Consider the following 19,869-nt stretch of genomic DNA (forward strand, 5'->3'; position numbering starts at 1 on the left):
TCTGACATCCTTTTGATGGAAGACCACAGGAGGCATTGAATGGAGCATGTTGGGAATGGTGGGAGGTGTTTTACCAAGATCATTAATACAAGAGTTGGAAGAAAAATGGGATGCTAGCAGGTCAGCTTTATCCTTATCTGAAGTGACAACAGAACCATCTAGTTTGGACAGAGATGGGAAAAAGTTGCGGCCAATAGTTTTGGCAAGAGACCAGAATGCTCGGCTACCATTAGGGCAAGAAGCAAGTTTTCTATCTTAGCCCGTTCAAACTCTACTTTGGACTGATTAATAACTGCTTTACAATTGTTGCGAGCTTTGGTGTAGGCAGAAAATGAAACTGAAGAATTAGAAACAAGCCAATTACGACATACAACGTTCTTCTCTTGAACAGCCTTAGCACAATTATTGGAAAACCAAGGTTTGGATAAAGGACGAGATTTTAAAGTGGAGTGTGGGATAAAGGATTCCATTCCTGAAATAATAATTTCACAAACGCGATCTGAGCAAATGTTTCAGAAGTTTTGAAACAGTAATCCGACCAAGGAAAATTGGTTTGTTTGTGAGAAAAAGATCAAGCGTGTTGGCTGAATGGTTAGGATTGTCCGGTATTCTTGTAGGTAAATAAACACTCTGTGCAAGGTCATTAGTAATTGCAAAAGCTTCAGCATCTCAGCCAGCTGGGTCGGTGTGACTAGAAAACGGAAGCCAGCTGGAGTTGTGAACATTAAAATCACCAAGGAAAATTACGTCACTGTTAGGAAAGTTGGACTGGAGAAAGTCAAGTTGCAAAGAGAGGAAGTCAAAGAGCTCCAAGTGATTAGTGGAGTTTGGAGAACGGTAGAGACAACAGATGAATTTGACACTATGAGGTAGAGAGATTTTAAGCCAGAGAAGATCGAAAAGAGGAGATTTCAAATTACCAAGTCTCTGACAGTGAATATCAGAACGGACATTTGCACAAGTACCACCTTTGAGGCAAAAGGAATCATACAGCAAATAACTTGGGCAACTGAGATGAGCAGTAGTTGAATCAACCGATAACTGAGATTCTGTCAGAAAAAGTACATGGGGTTTGGCAGACTGCAAGTGGAAATGGACATTGTTGAGATTAGAATTCAGACCACGTATATTTGTGAAATGAATTAGGAGTGTTTGGGAGGTTTACATCTTTTCGCAGATAAGCTTACTCTATTAGTTTGACAATTCATGGTGCATTCAATAGTAAGAAAAAGTGGGTGGAACATGCTGTATGAAGTAATGAAATTTTTGGATATGGCTTACACGTGGTAAGAACATACCCAGATCCTTGACATAACGTGGCCTCGACATTCTCCTCACTCCCCCCCCCCCCCCCCCGCATACACACTACTCGGACTCCCTCCAGTCACTGTCTGGCATAGTAGAGGTAGCAAGATTATACACTAGCTGATCCTCCTAGAGAGTTACCAATAGGTTCGGTCCGGCATACTAACTAGCAGGCGGCCTGCAAACACCATTTTAGAGCTGTACCATCGAAATGTAAGGAAGATTGGATCTCGCCACGATGTTCATCATAACCTCAAAAGTCATCAATCATGCTGCATGATGGAAGAGAAGGAGAAGGGTTGACCAGTTATACTACCTGTTTATAATAGCTTGCACTAACAGGAAAGCCCAACAAACTGGAAAGTGCAAATTGTTTTTATTGCTTTTTGGTAGTAACCACTTTTTTGTGATATTTTTCAAAAATGTATTTTAGAAAAATATCACAAAGGCATTCAGAATTGATTCTTATAATGGAACATATAATAACAATGAAAGTGTAGTGTAGTTTCCATTATAAAAATGCCACTTTAGAGAGACAAATAGCTTAGTTATATAGCGAAAATTAACTTCCGAGGTCTTGGAACGAATTACCAAAAAAACCAATTCGTCATTGGGTTCACGTTACAATATTTTCATGATACCTCCATTTATTCCCGGGATGCAAAATACGTTTCCAAGATTTTTTTAAGTTTCCATCGGCTTGCAAAAACTTACGTAAAGTAGAATTTCCATAAGTCGAGTATTACATAAGTCGGAGAGTGCTTGTACAGGTATTTTATCGGGGGGGGGGGGGGGGGGGGCGGGACCACACCAGATTATGTACCAAATTACTGTTTCAATACATACAGTTATGGAAGACAAAAATTAAAGGGAACTTCTAAAGAGAGTTTAAAAAAAAAAAAATTATTAAAAAGGAGGGTGAAAATGATAGATCCTCCACAAAAATAAGTAAGGTAGCCCTAATGCAGTGTTTGTAATTAAAAGTGAAATATGTAGTGATAATATGAAATATGTATACACACATATGGTTTAGAGTTACAGCACAACTAACAAGATTATATCTTATATTCTGACTGTAATATATCATTTCATGCATTCCACATATTTTATGCAATGTAAACTAACACACCTAATGACCAATTCATTGACTAGAGATGAGAAATGAAGTGAAGCAGAAATTATTATTAGGCATATGATGCAAGGAAGCCTGAGTCTTATGCTGCACCAGCCAGAAAAAAAAATTTCCCTATTACCCTGAAAGAGAGAGAGAAGTAGAAAGAAATCACAAAGAAAGAGAAGAATGATGATATCCAGCTCAGGACCCTGGGTGTGCCAAACCCATACGCACCAGATGTGAGCTCCTGGGGTTCAATTTCTAAGACTTTTTTAAAAATCATGATTTAAGGGCAAAATTCATAACACTTCTCATTCATATATTATCTACCTACATTACATAATTTGCTTTTCAATGCTTATATAGCAACTTGCATATTAGTAGTAGGAGTAGTAGTGGCATGTGATGCAAGAAAGCAAGTGCATGAGCTTATGCAGTATCAGCCAAAAAAAAAAAAAAAAATCACAACATTCGCTCCAAATGTCTGCCCAGTTCCTCCTTAAATTTATTTAACCTATCAACTTCCATAATGACAGATGGAAGTTTGTTCCAGCAATTAACCACCCGCTGGCTAAAGGCAAATTTCCGCACATCTATTCTACATCTGTCTTTTCTTAATTTGAATTTATGCCCCCTTAGGTTCGTAATCTAAACAAGTGGAAGGATCCCATCAGAATTCAGCATGCTCAACCCATTCAAGGCCTTATACACCTCAATCAGATCACCGCACAGGTGCCTAGTCTACAGCCACTGCAATTTGCAGAACTTAAGCCTCTCTTGGTAAGAGGATCCCTTCATTCCCCTCAGCAATCTTGTTGTCCTTCTCTGTACACGCTCAAACAAATCTACATCATTCCTAAAATGAGGCCTCCAGACCTGTATGCAGTACTCAAGGCATGGCCTGACCATTGCCTTATATAGAGGGACAATCACCTCCTTCTCCCTGCTAGCAAAATTCCTATATATCATTGACACAACCCAATGACCTGCCCTGGCAGCGTGTCTGCATTGCTCAGAAAACTTCATATCTGACTGCACAATTACTCCCAAGTCTTTTTCATTTTCTACCACCTTAAGTGTAGTACCACACAGTTGGTAACGTTTCTCTCGGGTTACTTCTACCCATATGCAGTACTTTGCATTTGTCAAGGTTAAACTTCAGTTACCACTCTCAGCCCATCTACCCAAATTATCTAGATTTTGTTGCAGTAGCACACTGCCATTACTGTCATTATCAACCCTGCCAACTTTGTATCATTTGCAAACTTCGACACTAAGCCTGATATACCTTCATCGATATCATTGATAAATAGACAAAACAACAGAGGACCCAAGACCGAACCCTGTGGGACTCCACTAATAACATTAGTCCACGAAGAGCAGCACTCATTAATTACCACCCTCTGTCTTCTCCCACTCAACCATCCTTTTATCCACTGTACCAACTTACCCTTAATACCATTCTGCTCCAATTTGTACAATAGTCTTCCATGCGCAACAGTATCAAAAGCTTTCCTGAAATCCAAATATATGATATCAAAATTATTTTTTGCATCCTTTGTAACCACATCATAATATCCTATCAAATTTGTCAGACAAGACTTTCCCTTAACAAACCCATGCTGTGTCTGAATTATTGCTGCAGTCTTGTCTAGATGATCCTGCAATGCATCTTTAACCAGTGACTCTTATTTTATCCGGAACAGAAGTTACACTAACTGGTCTGTAATTACTCGTGTCACCCTTCGATCTCCCTTTGTGAATTGGGGATACATTTGCACATCTCCAGTCCGTGGGGACTTGACCCGAGTCCAAGGATGCTCTCATAATTATGGCTAAGGGTTTGCTTAGTTGCTTTGCTGCCTCCTTTAATATAACTGGATAGATCCCATCCACCCCAGGTGCCTTTCTTATGTTTAACTTCAACAATTTCTCCTCCACTTTGCTCTCAGTTATTACAAAATCATTAAGCACCCTGCTACAATTTGATAACCTTCTGCCATTTTCAAACCTTAACTCCTCATGTGTGAATGTAGATGCAAAATACTCATTGTTTGTTTGCTATCTGAGCAGGATCATCAACAGTCGAACCATCGATATCAAGTGGACCAATCAGATTCATCCCCTTCCTTTTAGAGTTTATATAAGTAAAGAAATCCTTGCTGTTTTTCTTAGCATCTTTTGCCAAAGATTTCTCGTAATCTGCCTTCGCCTGCCTAACCTCCTTTGTGACCTGATTACAGACTAGCTTATATCTGCCATATGCTTCTGAGTCGTTTGATAATTTATATGCATCCCATGCATTTTTCTTCTCTGTCATGAGGCTCATTAGTTCATTTGATAACCATTTACGCCTAAACCTTGAACAATATTTCTTAATAGGTATGAAACTTTTAGTAGCATCCACGATTAATTCCTTGAATGCTTCCTACTTAGAATTTACTGTTGGTAACATCGTCAGCTGATCCCACTGTACAGAATTTAAAAAACTGTCTGAAATCATTGTACTCACCTTTACGGAAGCAAAAACCCTTTCCTTTACCCCTGATGGTAATTATATCTTTAAGTAAATCCCACATCAGTACACTGTGATCACTGCCACCTAGTGGTTCCTTTATCTGCAAATTCTTAATACACGAATGATCACTGCTGATAACCAGATCAAGAGTATTACCCTCTCTGGTTGCCTCTCGAACATGCTGCTGCAGAAAACAATCATCCAATAAATCCACAAAAGTCTTACTAGTGTGTGAGTGACCAACCCACAAGTTCCAGTCAATACCTGGGAAGTTAAAATCCCCCATTATAAGATATTCTGATTTACTAGCCCACTATTTCTCTGTACAATTGTTCATTGTACTCATTCGAGTCATTAGGCCTATAACACACTCCTACTCTTATTTTTGCTTTCGCAGTGCTTATGTCACACCAAACTGACTCAACAGTGCACTGTTCATCTATATCAACTGGATGAACTTCTTTTGATTTTGTTTTTCTTAATTAACAGCATAACACCTCCTCCCATCCCATCCTGTCTATCCTTTCTGTACCCATTGTATTTATGGAAGTTGACGTGGTAATGGATAAAGGTTGTTCAGATATGGATTCAACTTCATTATATGCATAGAGGCTAGTTCCAAAAGAAAATAGCGGTTAGTTATTAGTTCAAAAAGCTCTTACCTTTAATTTTTTCAAGTAACCAAATTTCTTGATATCAGAAGTAAATGTTTCTGTATTTGACCCAGTTGGACTGGTTCTATCTTCTTTATGTCTAGTAGACATTGGTAACTTATGGGGCATTTGGTTTAAAATGGTACCTTTGATTACATCACAGCAAATGGTAGCATCTACTTATGTCCAGAGTATGACGTATATCTATACTTTTAAATTTAAAAAAAAATTATATAAAAAAAGTAAGTTTACACTGATAAACAACTTTTTTTTTTACTTTGTCACTTATATGAAAAGTATTTATAACTAATAAAAAGTACAAGGAAATAGAAATAACAACAGTATTTTTAGAAAAGAATCTGCAGGCGAAGTAGGAATGAAGAGGATGATGAAAGTAAGGAAAAAGTTAAATGTACAAGTTAAAAAGGGTAATAAGAGCACAAAAGTTGCTTCAAAGCTCTTATTAATTTGTTAACTCTAACAATAAATTTTAAAAATATTTTTATACTCTAAGCAAACTGAAGAGTGATGTCATAAAATGGCAATATAATGGGATCTTTACTTAACAGAAAAATTTGATTTCTTCAAAAAAGACAATACAATTTGATTTGATTTGGGTTTTATTGGCGCATCAGCAACTGAGGCTATAATGCGCCAAATACAGGTCATATATAAAAAGTTAAAACATTCAGTGACCTAAGTAGTTAGGTCACCATGTCGAGATATAAAAAGGTGTAAAAGTACAAAATATATGAACAAAGGAATAACAATTCAATTTTAAATACGAGTAAAAAGGTTTACTGATTTTAAAAAGCTAAAAACAGCAGACACATTGTCATTGTCGGATAAAATCTGACTGAGTGTATAAGGCTCAGCCAGATGACTAAAAGCGGTAAAATAAAAACCATGTTCATATCTAAAACGTGGACACTCGGTTAAAATGTGGCATATACTTAAATAGGTGTCACAGTTCTCGCACATAGGACAGTCATCTGCCCTCAGCAGAAATGCATGTGTAAGATGACTGTGTCCTATGCGGAGGCGAGCTAAAACAACTTCCTCTCTGCAATTCCTGCGCAGACTAGACTGCCAATGTCGGATTACAGGCTTTATCTGATAGAGCTTGTTTATGACTTGCTCATGCCAGGATCGTTGCCATTGGGACAGTAATTTATCGTGTATTAACTGCCTGTAGTCTGTATAGGGGACTAACAGGCAATAAGTGCTGTGGGGGTTCTGGTGACCTGGCCGCAGCATCTGCCAGTTCATTTCCCACGACCCCAATGTGGCTTGAAATCCAGCAGAAACGAATGTCGAAAGAACACTCAGACAGAGAGTGTAGCGTCTGCTGAATCCGGGTCACAAATGGATGAGGATTATACCTCATACCCGATAAAACCTGCAGTGTACTTAGAGAGTGTCAGTGTACACCATACACCTTTGATACCTATGGGTTTAATGTGGTCCAAGGCTAACACTATAGCATACAACTCAGCTGTATATATGCTGCATTCTTGGAGAATCTTTCCAGATATAGAACGACCTGGAAAGATAGCAGCAGATCCAACAGACAACTCCGACTTCGACCCATCAGTGAAGACAGGCAAGAAGTCGGAATATTCAGCCCAGTGGGCAACGTAGAGTTGGTGGTAGACAGAAGATAGAGTAATGGACTTACCCCAATTTTTAAGGGAGAGGTTGCATGATGGTAAGCGAGCATGCCAGGATGGAAGTGGTTCCTTGGTGACTGGGCAACATTGTCGAGCTCTCTGAGCAGCTCTTGGACACGGATACCAAAAGGCTGATTGGCAGTCTGACGAGTGTTATATAGGTTTTCCCATCGTGGCTTGAAAACGGACATCCACGTAGGGTTGTCTGGCAGGGATTTTAATTTAATGGTATATTTTAAAGACAATTGCTTTCGTCGAAATGACAGTGATGGTTCAGTTGATTCAACATATAAACTCTGGACAGGGGATGTTCTAAATGCTCCAGTGGCAATATGGATGGCCTGGTGGTGAACTGGGTCCAGCCATCTGAGTACGCTGTTTCTAGCCGATGCGTACACTTGGGACCCATAGTCTAGTTTAGATCGGACAAGTGCACGATAGAGGGTGAGCAAAGTGGAGCGGTCTGCTCCCGCAATACAATATGGGGAACCGATCTATATCTGATTTAATTTATAGTCATAAATACTTAGCACATTAATTAAAATTCATTGCTTAAAAATCACATTATTCATGTTTTATTTGATTTGAACTCTATATATTTCATTCTGTTTTGAATATAAACAAACATTTTCATAAAATGTTTATTTTTCTGTCATATTCACATTCAAGTATTATTCAAATTAACATAGGTTGCTGATGTGTGACAAAACTTGCAGGCGCCTCCGTAGCCAGGTGGGAAGGAGCAGCAGTGCATAGCACACGCTTCTTGATTAGACCGGGGTTCGAGCCCGTCACCACCAAATATGGACGATGCGGAAAGGTCATGATATGACCACCGCATATTCTCGGAGCAATATGGCCTTAGTTGCTAATGCTCCTAAAAACCAAATAACAACATAACAACAACAAAATTTGCTTGTTTTTATGAACTATGTTTTTATAATGATTTGTAAATATTTAAAAGTATTTACAAATCATTATAATCTATAACCTTAATGCACAACATCTGATTGCCCTAAAGTTGAATAAGATTACTTTTTTTACTATATCATTAAACTATTTATTATTAGCCATATGGTTCAAGGAAGCCTGACACTTATGCTGCACCAGCCAAAAAAATTTGATTTACCCTGAGAGAGAGAGAGAGTCAGAGACAGAAAGTCAAAAGTAGAAGGGAATCACCAAGAAAGAGAAAAATGATAATATCCAGCCCAGGATCCTGGGTCAAGCCCATACTCACTAGATGTTAGCCCCTGGGGTTAAAGGGAATGTTAAGATGATGCCTCTTCCATTATAGTGCCATTTTGCTCTGCTTATGTTTTCTTCAATTTCACCAGTAATTCTCCCCTCCCATTTTGCTCTGCTTATGTTTTCTTCTATTTCACCAGTAATTCTCTCCTCCCCCAATCAGAAAAAATAAGACTGGTATATAAATTTGTCATCTCACAGTCTGTATATCACAAAAACCATCTAAATTTAATGGGAAAAAAAGTCTTGTACAGCAGGAATAAGATATTATAAAAAATAAAACTACAACCAATAAAATTTTAAAAAATAATAATAAATAATAAAAAAAAAAGTACACATACAGTATAGAAGATCATCACCATATAAGAAAAGAAAACAAGATGATACAACCATTAAAATTTGATTGTGAACAGAATTAAAATTAAATACAAAGGGGAAGAGAGGGAGAATAAAACTGTAAAAGTAAATAAAATAAAATCAATAATAATAACTGAAGACATTAACTATTGATCAGGCTCTGGGGAAACAGGATAACCCATACTGGCCAAATTACAATATGTTTGCAGATGCTCATTATGCTGCAGAATGACAGCTTCCATAACAGCATGTTAATCATAATCCAGATTCTAATACTGAGATTTTGGACTGCACACATGATTAGTGCTTTCGTTCATTGTTGGAAGCATTCCATTTGTGTGTGGAGGATAAAAAAGTTAATCGCAACATAGGGACCTGCAAACATGCTATTATGGAGGCTATCATCTGGCAGCATGATGAGCATTGCGTAACACCTTGTACGGTGGCCAGTATAGAATGTTCTTTTTCCCCATAACCTCACTAATAGGCATTTCGTATTTTCATTTATTATTATTACTACAAAGGGGCTTTGACCCCTGCTAGCTTCTTTTGATAAAATAAAATACTTACAGAAGCTTTCAACACTGTCTCTTCCTGAGCTATGAATACATAAATACATTATGATATCTATATAATATCGGTGTAGATACACCATAGACAACTCAAAGAAAAACTACAATTGTAGTGTGAAAGGCATCATTTCATCTGTATCTCATATTGTGCTTATCCTTCACAACGAGTTACCAAGTATTGCACTACCCCGAATAAGTAACGTTTCACTAATTGAAAAGACTATTGTTATTTACTGAAACTGTGTCTCGGTGGTGCCACCACCCAGACAGACCGTTTCAAAGCTAGTTGGCTTTTCATCAGCGGGTGCCTTTCACACTACGATCACAGTTTTTCTTTAGAAGTTGTTTATGGTGTATCTACACTGATATTATATAGACACAGAATCTTGAAATATTATGCCTTGTTGCATTTAGTTTATTTAAATAAATATGTTACATATGGAAATCAAGAATGGTACCGTGTGGTTGTGTTAGATAAACATAGCGCGTGACCAAACTTAAAGAGAAGCTTGTTTTACAACAGTAAAATAAGCTTCAGTTATGTATTTTTGTATTTGTTACATATTACATGTAACCCGCATCCCTCTTCTCCCATTAGCTGAATAAATATCATTAGGAGGAAAATTATTTTAATGTATAGAGAGATATTATTTTATTTTTTAATTTTATTTACTTTTTTAACATTCTCCCTCTTTTTTCTTTTTCTTCCACCTCTTTTTTTTGCAGTTCATTTTAATTCCATTCACTATCAATTGTTAATGGTTGTATCTCTCACATGCTCTCTAATCATGTTTTATGGCTATGATCAGCCATACTATTCTTCCCATAGTTGATAAAAAAGAACACTGTAAACCTACTGTATACATACTTTTTTATTGCTTTTAATTACTAAATTAGCATTATGCATTAGTAGAGGCATATGATGCAAGAAAGCAAGTTTATACAGCACCAGACAAAAAAAAAAACCTTTCCATTTCACCCATCCATTCATTCCAAATATTTGTCTAGTTCTGCCTTGAATTTATTTAAGCTATCAACTTCTACAATTACAGATTGAAGTTTGTTCCAGCAATTAACTACTCACTTGCTAAAGGAAAATTTCCGCACATCTATTAGACAACTGTCTTTCCCCAATCAGTTTATGCCCCCTCAGGTTTCTAATCTGAGTTTTCAGTTTATGCCCCCTCAGGTTTCTAATCTGAGTTTTCAGTTTATGCCCCCTCAGGTTTCTAATCTGAGCAAGAGGAAGAATCCCATCAGCACTGAGCGTGCTCATTCCATTCAAGGCATTATACACCTCAATGAGATCGCCTCACAGATGCCTAGTCTGCAGACACTGCAATTTGCAGAAACTAAGTTTTTCTTTGTAAGAGCTCCCCTTTGTTCCCCTCGCCAGTCTTGTTGCCCTTCTCTGTACTCGTTCTAGCAACTCTACATCCTTCCTAAAATGAGGCTTCCAGACTTGTATGCAGTACTCAAGGTGTGGCTTGACCATTGCCTTATACAAGGAGATAATTACCTCCTTATTCCTGCTTGCAAAATTCCTGTATATCATTGACAAGACCCCATGACCTACTATGGCAGCCTGTCTGCACTGCTGAGAAAACTTCATATCTGACTGCACAATTACCCCCAGGTCTCTTTCATTCTTCACTACCCTGAGTGTAACACCACCCAGTTGGTACATTTCTCTGGAGTTACTGCTACCCATATGCAGTACTTTGGTGCCTCCGTAGCCATGTGGGCAGGAGCAGCAGTGCATAGCACACTCTTCTTGATTAGACCGGGGTTCGAGCCCATGACCACCAAATACGGAAAGGTCAGGGAATGACCACCGCATATCCCCAGAGCAATATGGCCTTAGTTGCTAATGCTCATAAAATCCAAATAACAAACAAACATGCAGTACTTTGCATTTGTCAATGTTAATCTTCAGTTGCCACTTCTCAGCCCATCTGCCCAACTTTTCCAGATCCTGCTGCAGCAGCATACTGTCATTACTGTTATTAACGACCCTGCCAATGAGGGTGTGATACCTTTGTATCATCTGTAAACTTTGACATTAAGCATGATATACCTTCATCGATAGCATTGATAAATATACAAAACAACAATGTACCCAACACTGAATCTTGGGGAACACCACTAATAACACTAGTCCATGAAGTGCAGTGTCCATTGATAACCACTCTCTGTCTTCTCCCACTCAATCATTCTTTTATCCATTGTAGCAACTTGCCCTTAATGCCTTACTGCTCCAATTTGTAGTAGTCTTCCATGTGCAATAGTATCAAAAGCTTTCCAGAAATCCAATTATATGATATCAAAATTATTTTTTGCATCCAGTTCCTTTGTGACCAATGTCATAGTATCCAATAAAATTGGCCAGATAAGACTTCCCCTTAACAAACCCATGCTGTGTCTGAATAATTACTGCAATCTTGTCTAGATAATCCTGCAATGAAACCCAAGCCAAACCACACTTCCTTTGCCACCTCCTTAATTATAACTATATATTATTTTATTTTATTTACATATTTTAATTAAGCACTTATTTCTTTAGTTTCATGAAGTGAAGCAAGATTTATAACATCTGATTTAAATGCTTTTTTATTTATTATTATTTTTCCACAGTGGATGTGATGGTGGGTATTTTGTTTGAGAGGAAGTTCTTAAACTTAGGGTTTCATACAGAACACATGCAGTGGTTTCTCGCTTGTCTTCCACATCTATGTGCATGAGTCTGTAGCCATCTATATTCAGGGCCAGTTTGCAGGGAAGGATAAACCCCCAAAATAACTCAAGGGAAAAACTCTACACCTCCACTTGAGACAAAGCTAATGTAAATTTGAGTGCAAAGGCTGTCAGAGTTCCAGTAGTCTAAGATGGGACTCGAACTCAAACATTTCTAAACAGGTGCCCAATAATTAAAAGTATGAAAGTGTTGCAGAGGTCAATGTGAGGGTGTGATACTGAATTCATTTGTCATAGCACTCAAAACTTGCAATTCTCCTTCAAGCAAATGTTTTGGTGCCCCTTATTCCTTCCTCAGCATATTTACAATAGGAATGCATTTGATAGTGTTCCAGGTAATGATATTTGACCATAAGGGAAAAAGCCAAACTAGCTCTATTTGTGCTGTACTAACTATTCATGATTTTCATATAATTTTTTTTTTTCTTTGTAAAACAATACCTATAAATATACAAACTTTGAAAATAATTTGTAGCACTGAAGTGTTCATGTCTGTTTCATTCAAATGAGACTTATCTTGCATGAAAAATAAGGAAAATTGTCTGGGAAAGGGAAATATTTCTGTTATAACAGTTATTTGTTTTAATAGGATTTTTATTTTATCTTCTCAGTAAATAGAAAATTGAATGCAATGGTAGGAGGATTTTTTCGGTACTTTACTTTTAAACAAATGGCACTGCCAAAAAGTTAACTTGACATTTGTTTAAAAGCTGCAGCCATTTTAGGACTTACTAGTTCTTAATCGGTAGAAAGTGGTTTCTAATAACAATTCAATAACAAAAGATGGTAGTGAAGTGCTCAATGCAAGGTGATATGCGCTAGTTGGAACTTAGAATTGTCACTAGAGACCACCTTGTAAATACAGTAATCTCCAGATTTAGGAATATCTCATTTACAAACTTTCAATCCAATTCAGTCCACGAACAGGAAGCTTGACTTCAGCCACTACAAAAGATACCAATGTTTGAAGCAAAATGAATAAGAATGAAATATATTTAAATACTAAAGATAATTAATGTGTGCCTTAATGTTAAAAATTTTTGCAACCACGGTATTTTTTTCATTTTCCTGTTAATTTAGCACTGAACACACAATTCCATGAGATCAGTATAAATGATCTCATGGAATTTTGTGTAAATGCAGAGTGTAAATGCATGGAAAATGATCTCATGGAATTTTGTGTAAATGCAGAGTGTAAATGCATGGAATTGTGTGTAAATGCATAAACAAATGATGTGGATAACTCTGCATTTATATGCAGATTTATCCACATCATTTGTTCAGATCCATGTAATATCACAAAATGAGTGGTATCATGTGTTATATCTCTATCTTGTAAAATCCTCTGATCAAATAGGAATTTGTCTATCCAGGAAAATAAACAGAAAATTTATTATTATTTAATGATGTAGTGTGTGATATTTATCACACACTACATCATTATTATAACTGAGAAAGTTCAGAAAATAAAATAATAATAGCAAAATTTTAAATATATAAATAAATATATTCCAAACTTGAAAGATTGTCAGATATTAAAGACTGAAACTTCTTATTGACAGTTGTACTGCCCTGTCTATCTCTACATAACATAAAGCTGTACTACACTGCTTTTATTATGCACAGAATGCAACAACAATATTGTAAAATGTAATAATGGCACACAACCTCCCATTATTAGCATTAGCAGAGGCATTTGATGCAAGAAAGCAAGCTTATGTAGCATCAGCCAAAAAAAAAATAAAATAAATAAATAAAAAAAAATAACCACTTCCACTTCACCCCTCTGTTCGTTCGAAATACCTGTCCAGCTGAGCCTTAAACTTATTTAGGCTATCAACTTCCACGACAAGGGATGGAAGTCTGTTCCACCAACCAACCACCCGCTAAAGGCAAATTTCCGCACGTCTATCCTACATCCGTCTTTCCTCAATTTGAATTTATGCCCTCTCAGGTGATTATTCTGAGCAAGAGGGAGAATCCCATCAGCATTGAGCATGCTCAAACCATTCAAGGCTTTATACACCTCTATCAGATCACCTCGCTGGTGCCTAGTCTCGAGACACTGTAATTTGCAAAACTTAAGCCTTTCTTCGTAAGAGCACCCCTTTGTTCCATTCACTACTCTTGTTGCCCTTCTCTGTACTCGTTCCAGCAGCTCTACATCCTTCTTGATATTATATCATTATATGTATAAAAAAATCCTGATACTGCATAATATAGTCAAAAAAGTAGCAGCCAATACTGGTTTTTACTGAAAGGTACTAAAAGGTACAAAAGACAAAAACATGCATTAATTTTCACCAAACTATTCCTCTTTATGAACACACACAATTCCCATCAATATATCCACTCTCAATAAGGCTTAGAAAATTCAACAATCCCAATCCACATGTCAGGCATAGTGGTAAATTGCAGGGCCAAGAGTAGCATGATTTTCAAACTTCGCACCATGCAGGATCTCCATTTTGGGGAAGAACCAAAAGTCTGAAAGGGCCAATCACAGACAGTAAGGAGGATATAGTAATAGTGCAAGGAAGCCGTAGGCTTTGGCAGCACTAGCGGGGGGGTGGGGGAGAAGCAGATAAGGAAATACATATTATTTGTTTCCCTCCTCACAGCTGACAATTTGAATTTATTCAAACCCAACTGCTTGTGAAAGAAACCTGTCCCAGCAATCAATGGCCCACTGACTAAAAGAAAGCTTTCTACAATCTAGTCTAAACCTCTTTCTACGTAACCATGTGAGTTGTCCATCTTTGGACCCTTTCAAGAAGCTCAGTGTCTTTTTTCAGATGTTTCCATACTTGAACACAGTATTCAAAATGTGGTCTTACAACTGCCGTATATGGTGGGATTATTACCTCCCTATTATGACCCCACATTTGATAAATCATCTACAGGACACCATGGGCTTTCCCGGCTGCTTGTTTACGCTGCTCAGAAAACTTCACATCTGCCCATATTACAACTCACAGATCCCTTTCTTCCGCTATAATTCGACCCTACCGAGTGTATAATTTATCTTGGTATATCTATTCCCAAGTGTAAGACCTTGCATTTTGCTGCATTAAAACACAGCTGCCACTTTTCTGACCATTCTTGCAACCTGTTCAAGTCATCCTGAGGGAGTGCAGCCTGGTAGTGATCATTAACTACTCTACTAATCATTATGTCATCTGCAAATTTTAACATTAAGTCTTCAATCCCATTGAAAATCAGAAACAGTAGTCCAAGAACCGATTCTTGGAGGACCCCACTTCTGACTTCACACAAATCTGAGGAATATCTATTAATCACAATCCTCTGCCTTGTGCCCTGCAGTAAACCATCTAATAATTTTTTTGAGTAATCCCAACATGTTCCAGCTTATACAGTAATCTCTCATGTAGGACTGAGTCAAATGTCTTACTAAAATCAAAAGAAACTATGTTGAAATTGTTCCCTACCTCCAGTTAATGAGTAATTTTGTCAAAACAGCCTACTAAGTTAGTTAAACACAATTTTCCCTTAACAAAACCATGTTGTGCATTATTCAGAATGCCATATCTGTCTAAATGTCCCTGGATTTCACTCTTAATCACTGCCTCTAAGATTTTCCCTACCACTGAAACCAGACTAACTGGTCTGTATTTACTGACTTCACTCTTAGAACAGTCTTTATGTATTGGTGATACATTAGCATTTCTGATCCAAAGAAATCTCTCCTGAGTTCAAAGATGTCCTCATTAACTTCAATGGTTCAATACACTGCAATCACCCTCAAAATTACTGAGTATATGCAATCACCCTCAAAATTACTGAGTATATGCAATCACCCTCAAAATTACTGAGTATATGCCATCAACTCCAGGAGCCTACTTGCCTGCCTTTATGCTCAAGAACTTTTCTAAGTCATCTTTAATTTCAAAATCGCAAATAACTAATTTCATATGACTCAGCCTGTTCTCAGCATGAAGGATCTTTCTTTAGTAAAGACAGTAAAGTACTTGTTCAATTTAGTAAAGTACTTGTTCAATTCATCTACAACATTAACTGGTTTGTCTAAGGCTTTTCCACACCTAGTGCATAAGTGTCTGATCTGTATTTGCTTTTTTTCTTCCTTGTATTCACATACATGAAAAATTCCTTGTCCCCATAATTTGCTTTCTTAGTCAGTGTTTTCTCATATGCAGTCTTGGCCTCTGCAACATATCTGTGGTACTATCACAAATCAATATGCAGCTGTTGTAGGTTTCAGTACTTTTCATTGCTTTGTAACCCATGCTACCTTCTTCCTCAATCTGACTGGTCAGCTCGACGTTCACCCATTTTGGCATCCTTCTCCTCCAACATTTTCTTATTTATGCATTCATGGCTTCTGTGATTTTTGTTTCACTCTGCAATCTGCCTAACTGATAGATGGCATTAGTACCTTAAACTGTCGAAGTCCCCTCTTCTGAAATTAAAACCCATGCCTTTACCTTTAACTACTTTATCTTTCTTCATCTTCCAACTAATGACTGTGTGATCACTACCTGCCAATGGTTCCTATATTTTAAGCCCTGTGATGTTGTCTAATTCATGAATAATAATGAAGTCTTTGTTGGTGACTCTATTGTCATGGAGATGGGGAATGTACTATGCAAGAAGGATAGGTGGAACAGGACCAGTGTATGTCTGCCAGGGACAAAAGTTGATGATGTTGTAGAGCAGATATCTTTTAAGGACACAAAAGGCGATATTGTTGTATATGTTGGAACTAATGGCATTAAGAATAAGAGATCTGCAGATTTACTCAACAAGTACCGGTCAATGTTGAAAAAAAGTTGCGAGTTAGGGCTGAATGTGAAAGTGTCTGCAATTCTGCCCAGACACGATAGGAGGGAGTATATGATGAGAGCCTTGTCGATCAATTCGGCTCTAGAGAGACTGTGCAAGGCTCAAGGGGTAGAATTTTTGTTGGACCACAAAATCAGCAAGCTGCTGCTAAACTCTGTATTTGAAGAATATATGAACCAACTTGAAAGGGGACTGGCTTTAAAAAGTAACATGCAATTTTTTGGGAAGCAATAAACACTCAGATCATGAGATGTTCATGAATAACATGCTAGAGAAGTTTGGCAAATTAGGCTGCAACATGAGTGTTAAAATTCAGGTAGTTAAGTGAAAAGCAGGAGAAAAGATTTCAATAGGATACAAAATAAATGGGAAAAAATAGTGCCAAGGGGGATGAAATGTCAGTATAAATGCCTATGAAAAGGTATTCAGTATAATAGGTGGATGCTAAAAAGGGAAACAGCCGCCAAAACTAGCTGCCTGATAAAAAAAAAAGTACCCAGTCTTGTGTATGAAAAATTCAGTTTTCTGAAATCTATGCTTGACAGGTGGCATAGCCTATAATAATTCTGTTTTTAAATATTTTTATTGGTATTTGCATATAAAAAAATTGTAAAAATAAAAAATAAAATAGAAACACCTCTAACAATAATTTTATTTATTTACATACACTTCTATTTATACAGGGTGTCTCAAAAATACATGGCATAACTTCAGGAATGAGTTCCTCATACGTAGACAATAAAAATATTTTATATCGACGTAGTTCCGGAAATGCTCGGTTTCCGAGTTTTGAAGGTCTGTCTATGACACTTAACTGTTCACATCCCCTTATAGTAATGTTCAAAATGTCCACCTTCTGCCTGAATACAGGCCTCACATCGACGTCTCATGGACTCGCGAAGACGATGACAAATTCCTGGCATGTTTCGTATTGTCTCACAACCTGCCACAATTAAATTGTAGAGAGTTTCCCATCAGCTACCAGATTTGAATACACCAATGACTTTAAATGGCTCCACTTAAAGATCCTGGAATCTGCACGTGCTGATTCTAGTATCTACTGCCCAGGTGCCAAGTGTTCTTGAAGTGGAGTTTGCATCGAGTCCGTGAACTGTGGAATCCGATGCAATGTTTTAAATGTATGGCGTATGGCCATGTGGCCCGGCACTGTAAAGCAGACGAGTTCTGCGGTCGCTGTGCTGGGAGAGGCCATACATTTAAGTCTTGCAGCAAGCATGCGGATACTCCGCAATGTGCTAACTGTCTGAAAAGGAAATTGCCCTCTGCACATGCCGCAAATGATCGGGCATGTCCTGATTATCTGCGTGCTGTCGACATTTTAAAACGTTGAACTGAAATGTAAAGCAAGCAGTGTGAGATGTTTTCCTAAAGACATATGTGGCTTCTCCCGGTGGTGACCGGGGTCGTCAGTTATAGTTGACGCTGAGGTTGTGGTACACAGGGATCGGGCTCATGTGATGTTGTAAATAAGAATGGTGGAGTTGTGTTGAGTTGTATGTTTAATATAAAGTATTAGATCAATTTATTATTATTTGTTTGGTGGATTGTCAAGCGTGGTTTCCTGGATAGGGCAACCTACCTCCTCATGGTGGGGACGGAGACGCCTTCCCCACTACGAGGCTAAAGGTTATTCTATCTTGTCTTAGATCTGTTTAGTCAAATTAGACTATTGTAATTGTTGACCAAAATTGACCAAATTATGGTTGTGATAAATGTAACAATTATGATGTAAGTAGCAGATGAGCTATGGCTCAGGGGGCCCTTAGGTGTAGTTTGATTAAATGAGTACCTCATGATGAAGGTACTGACAGAATCTGGTGGTTTTCCATTACGATTTATGAAGACTTTAGAAATGAATTGAGACTATCCGTTGACAATCTGGAGAGGGAGGCCCTCCAAGTCCTGTTCACGGATAAACAGATCTTTTATTATTTTAATAAATATGTCAGAAAAGTATTTAAAAGGAGACATTATCTAGATGGTAGAGGCCCACCTCCAGGTGGCAGGGACGGGAACTCTCCTAATTAAGATCCGTAAACAAAGTTGAAGCAGATTTTTCTTACGAGAGACTAAGTGGCCAATTAAATAAATAAGTTATTAATGTTGCATTGTTTAATTTAATTTAATTTTAATATTATTGAATTCTTTAGACTCCGAAATCAGTACCCTTCAAGACTTTAACCATGGATGGGCTTATGCCAGGGAATGGAGCCTCGAAGGAGACCTAAAATGGAGTACCTTGTGATGAAGGAAATCACCTGCGGAAGATAAGACATTCCGGTTAATAACTCGGGAACCAAGCATTTCCGGAACTATGCTGATATAAAATATTTTTATTGTCTACCTATGAGGAACTCATTCCTGAAGTTATGCTATGTATTTTTGAGATACCCTGTATATTATGTGTAGTCACTTCCATTTTTAAGTTCATTTCAAATTTATCTCACTGTTAAACCTGCAAAATTTCAAAAAACCATGCAGTGCACATATTTCTCCTTACAATTTTGTATATAAATATTTAACTCTCCATCACTCCCACTCTCAATTTTAACAATGGCACTCACATGGAGTCTATATAATACCCATTTTTTGTTTTAAATATAAAAAAAAATTTTAGTTTTTTTTTGCTAAATTAAAAACAGTGATTTATTAATTATTATTTGCTGAACCAAATTAAAAAAATCAAACAAGCATAAATGAGAGAAACCAATAATAAAAGTTTTTATTTTATTTTTTTAAGGTCACTGATCCCCAGACTGAAACCCATACATTTGCATTGCATATTCCATATGCAACGTAAAAGCAGTGACCTTTTTTTTCTAGGTAACTCTCATTC

General features: G+C 37.4%; 1 protein-coding gene across 5 annotated transcripts in view; it reads right to left on the bottom strand.

The window, feature by feature from the left end:
• LOC150085489 (uncharacterized) overlaps positions 1-19,869 on the bottom strand; it is a 265,026-nt gene that overhangs the window by 215,440 nt on the left and 29,717 nt on the right. For 3 of the 5 annotated variants that reach the window (XM_090374071.1, XM_090374069.1, XM_090374072.1), the window contains exon 2: positions 5,600-5,799. In XM_090374071.1, the coding sequence (XP_090230197.1) occupies positions 5,600-5,719 (120 nt within the window). In that variant the 5' untranslated portion in view covers positions 5,720-5,799. The remainder of the gene's footprint in view (positions 1-5,599; positions 5,800-19,869) is intronic. The other 2 variants (XM_090374070.1, XM_090374073.1) reach the window with 1 other exon arrangement.

The sequence above is a fragment of the Mastigoproctus giganteus genome, chromosome 5, assembly GCF_048544385.1.
Source record: "Mastigoproctus giganteus isolate SK-2022 chromosome 5, ASM4854438v1, whole genome shotgun sequence".
In the NCBI taxonomy this organism is placed as follows: Eukaryota; Metazoa; Arthropoda; class Arachnida; order Uropygi; family Thelyphonidae; genus Mastigoproctus; species Mastigoproctus giganteus.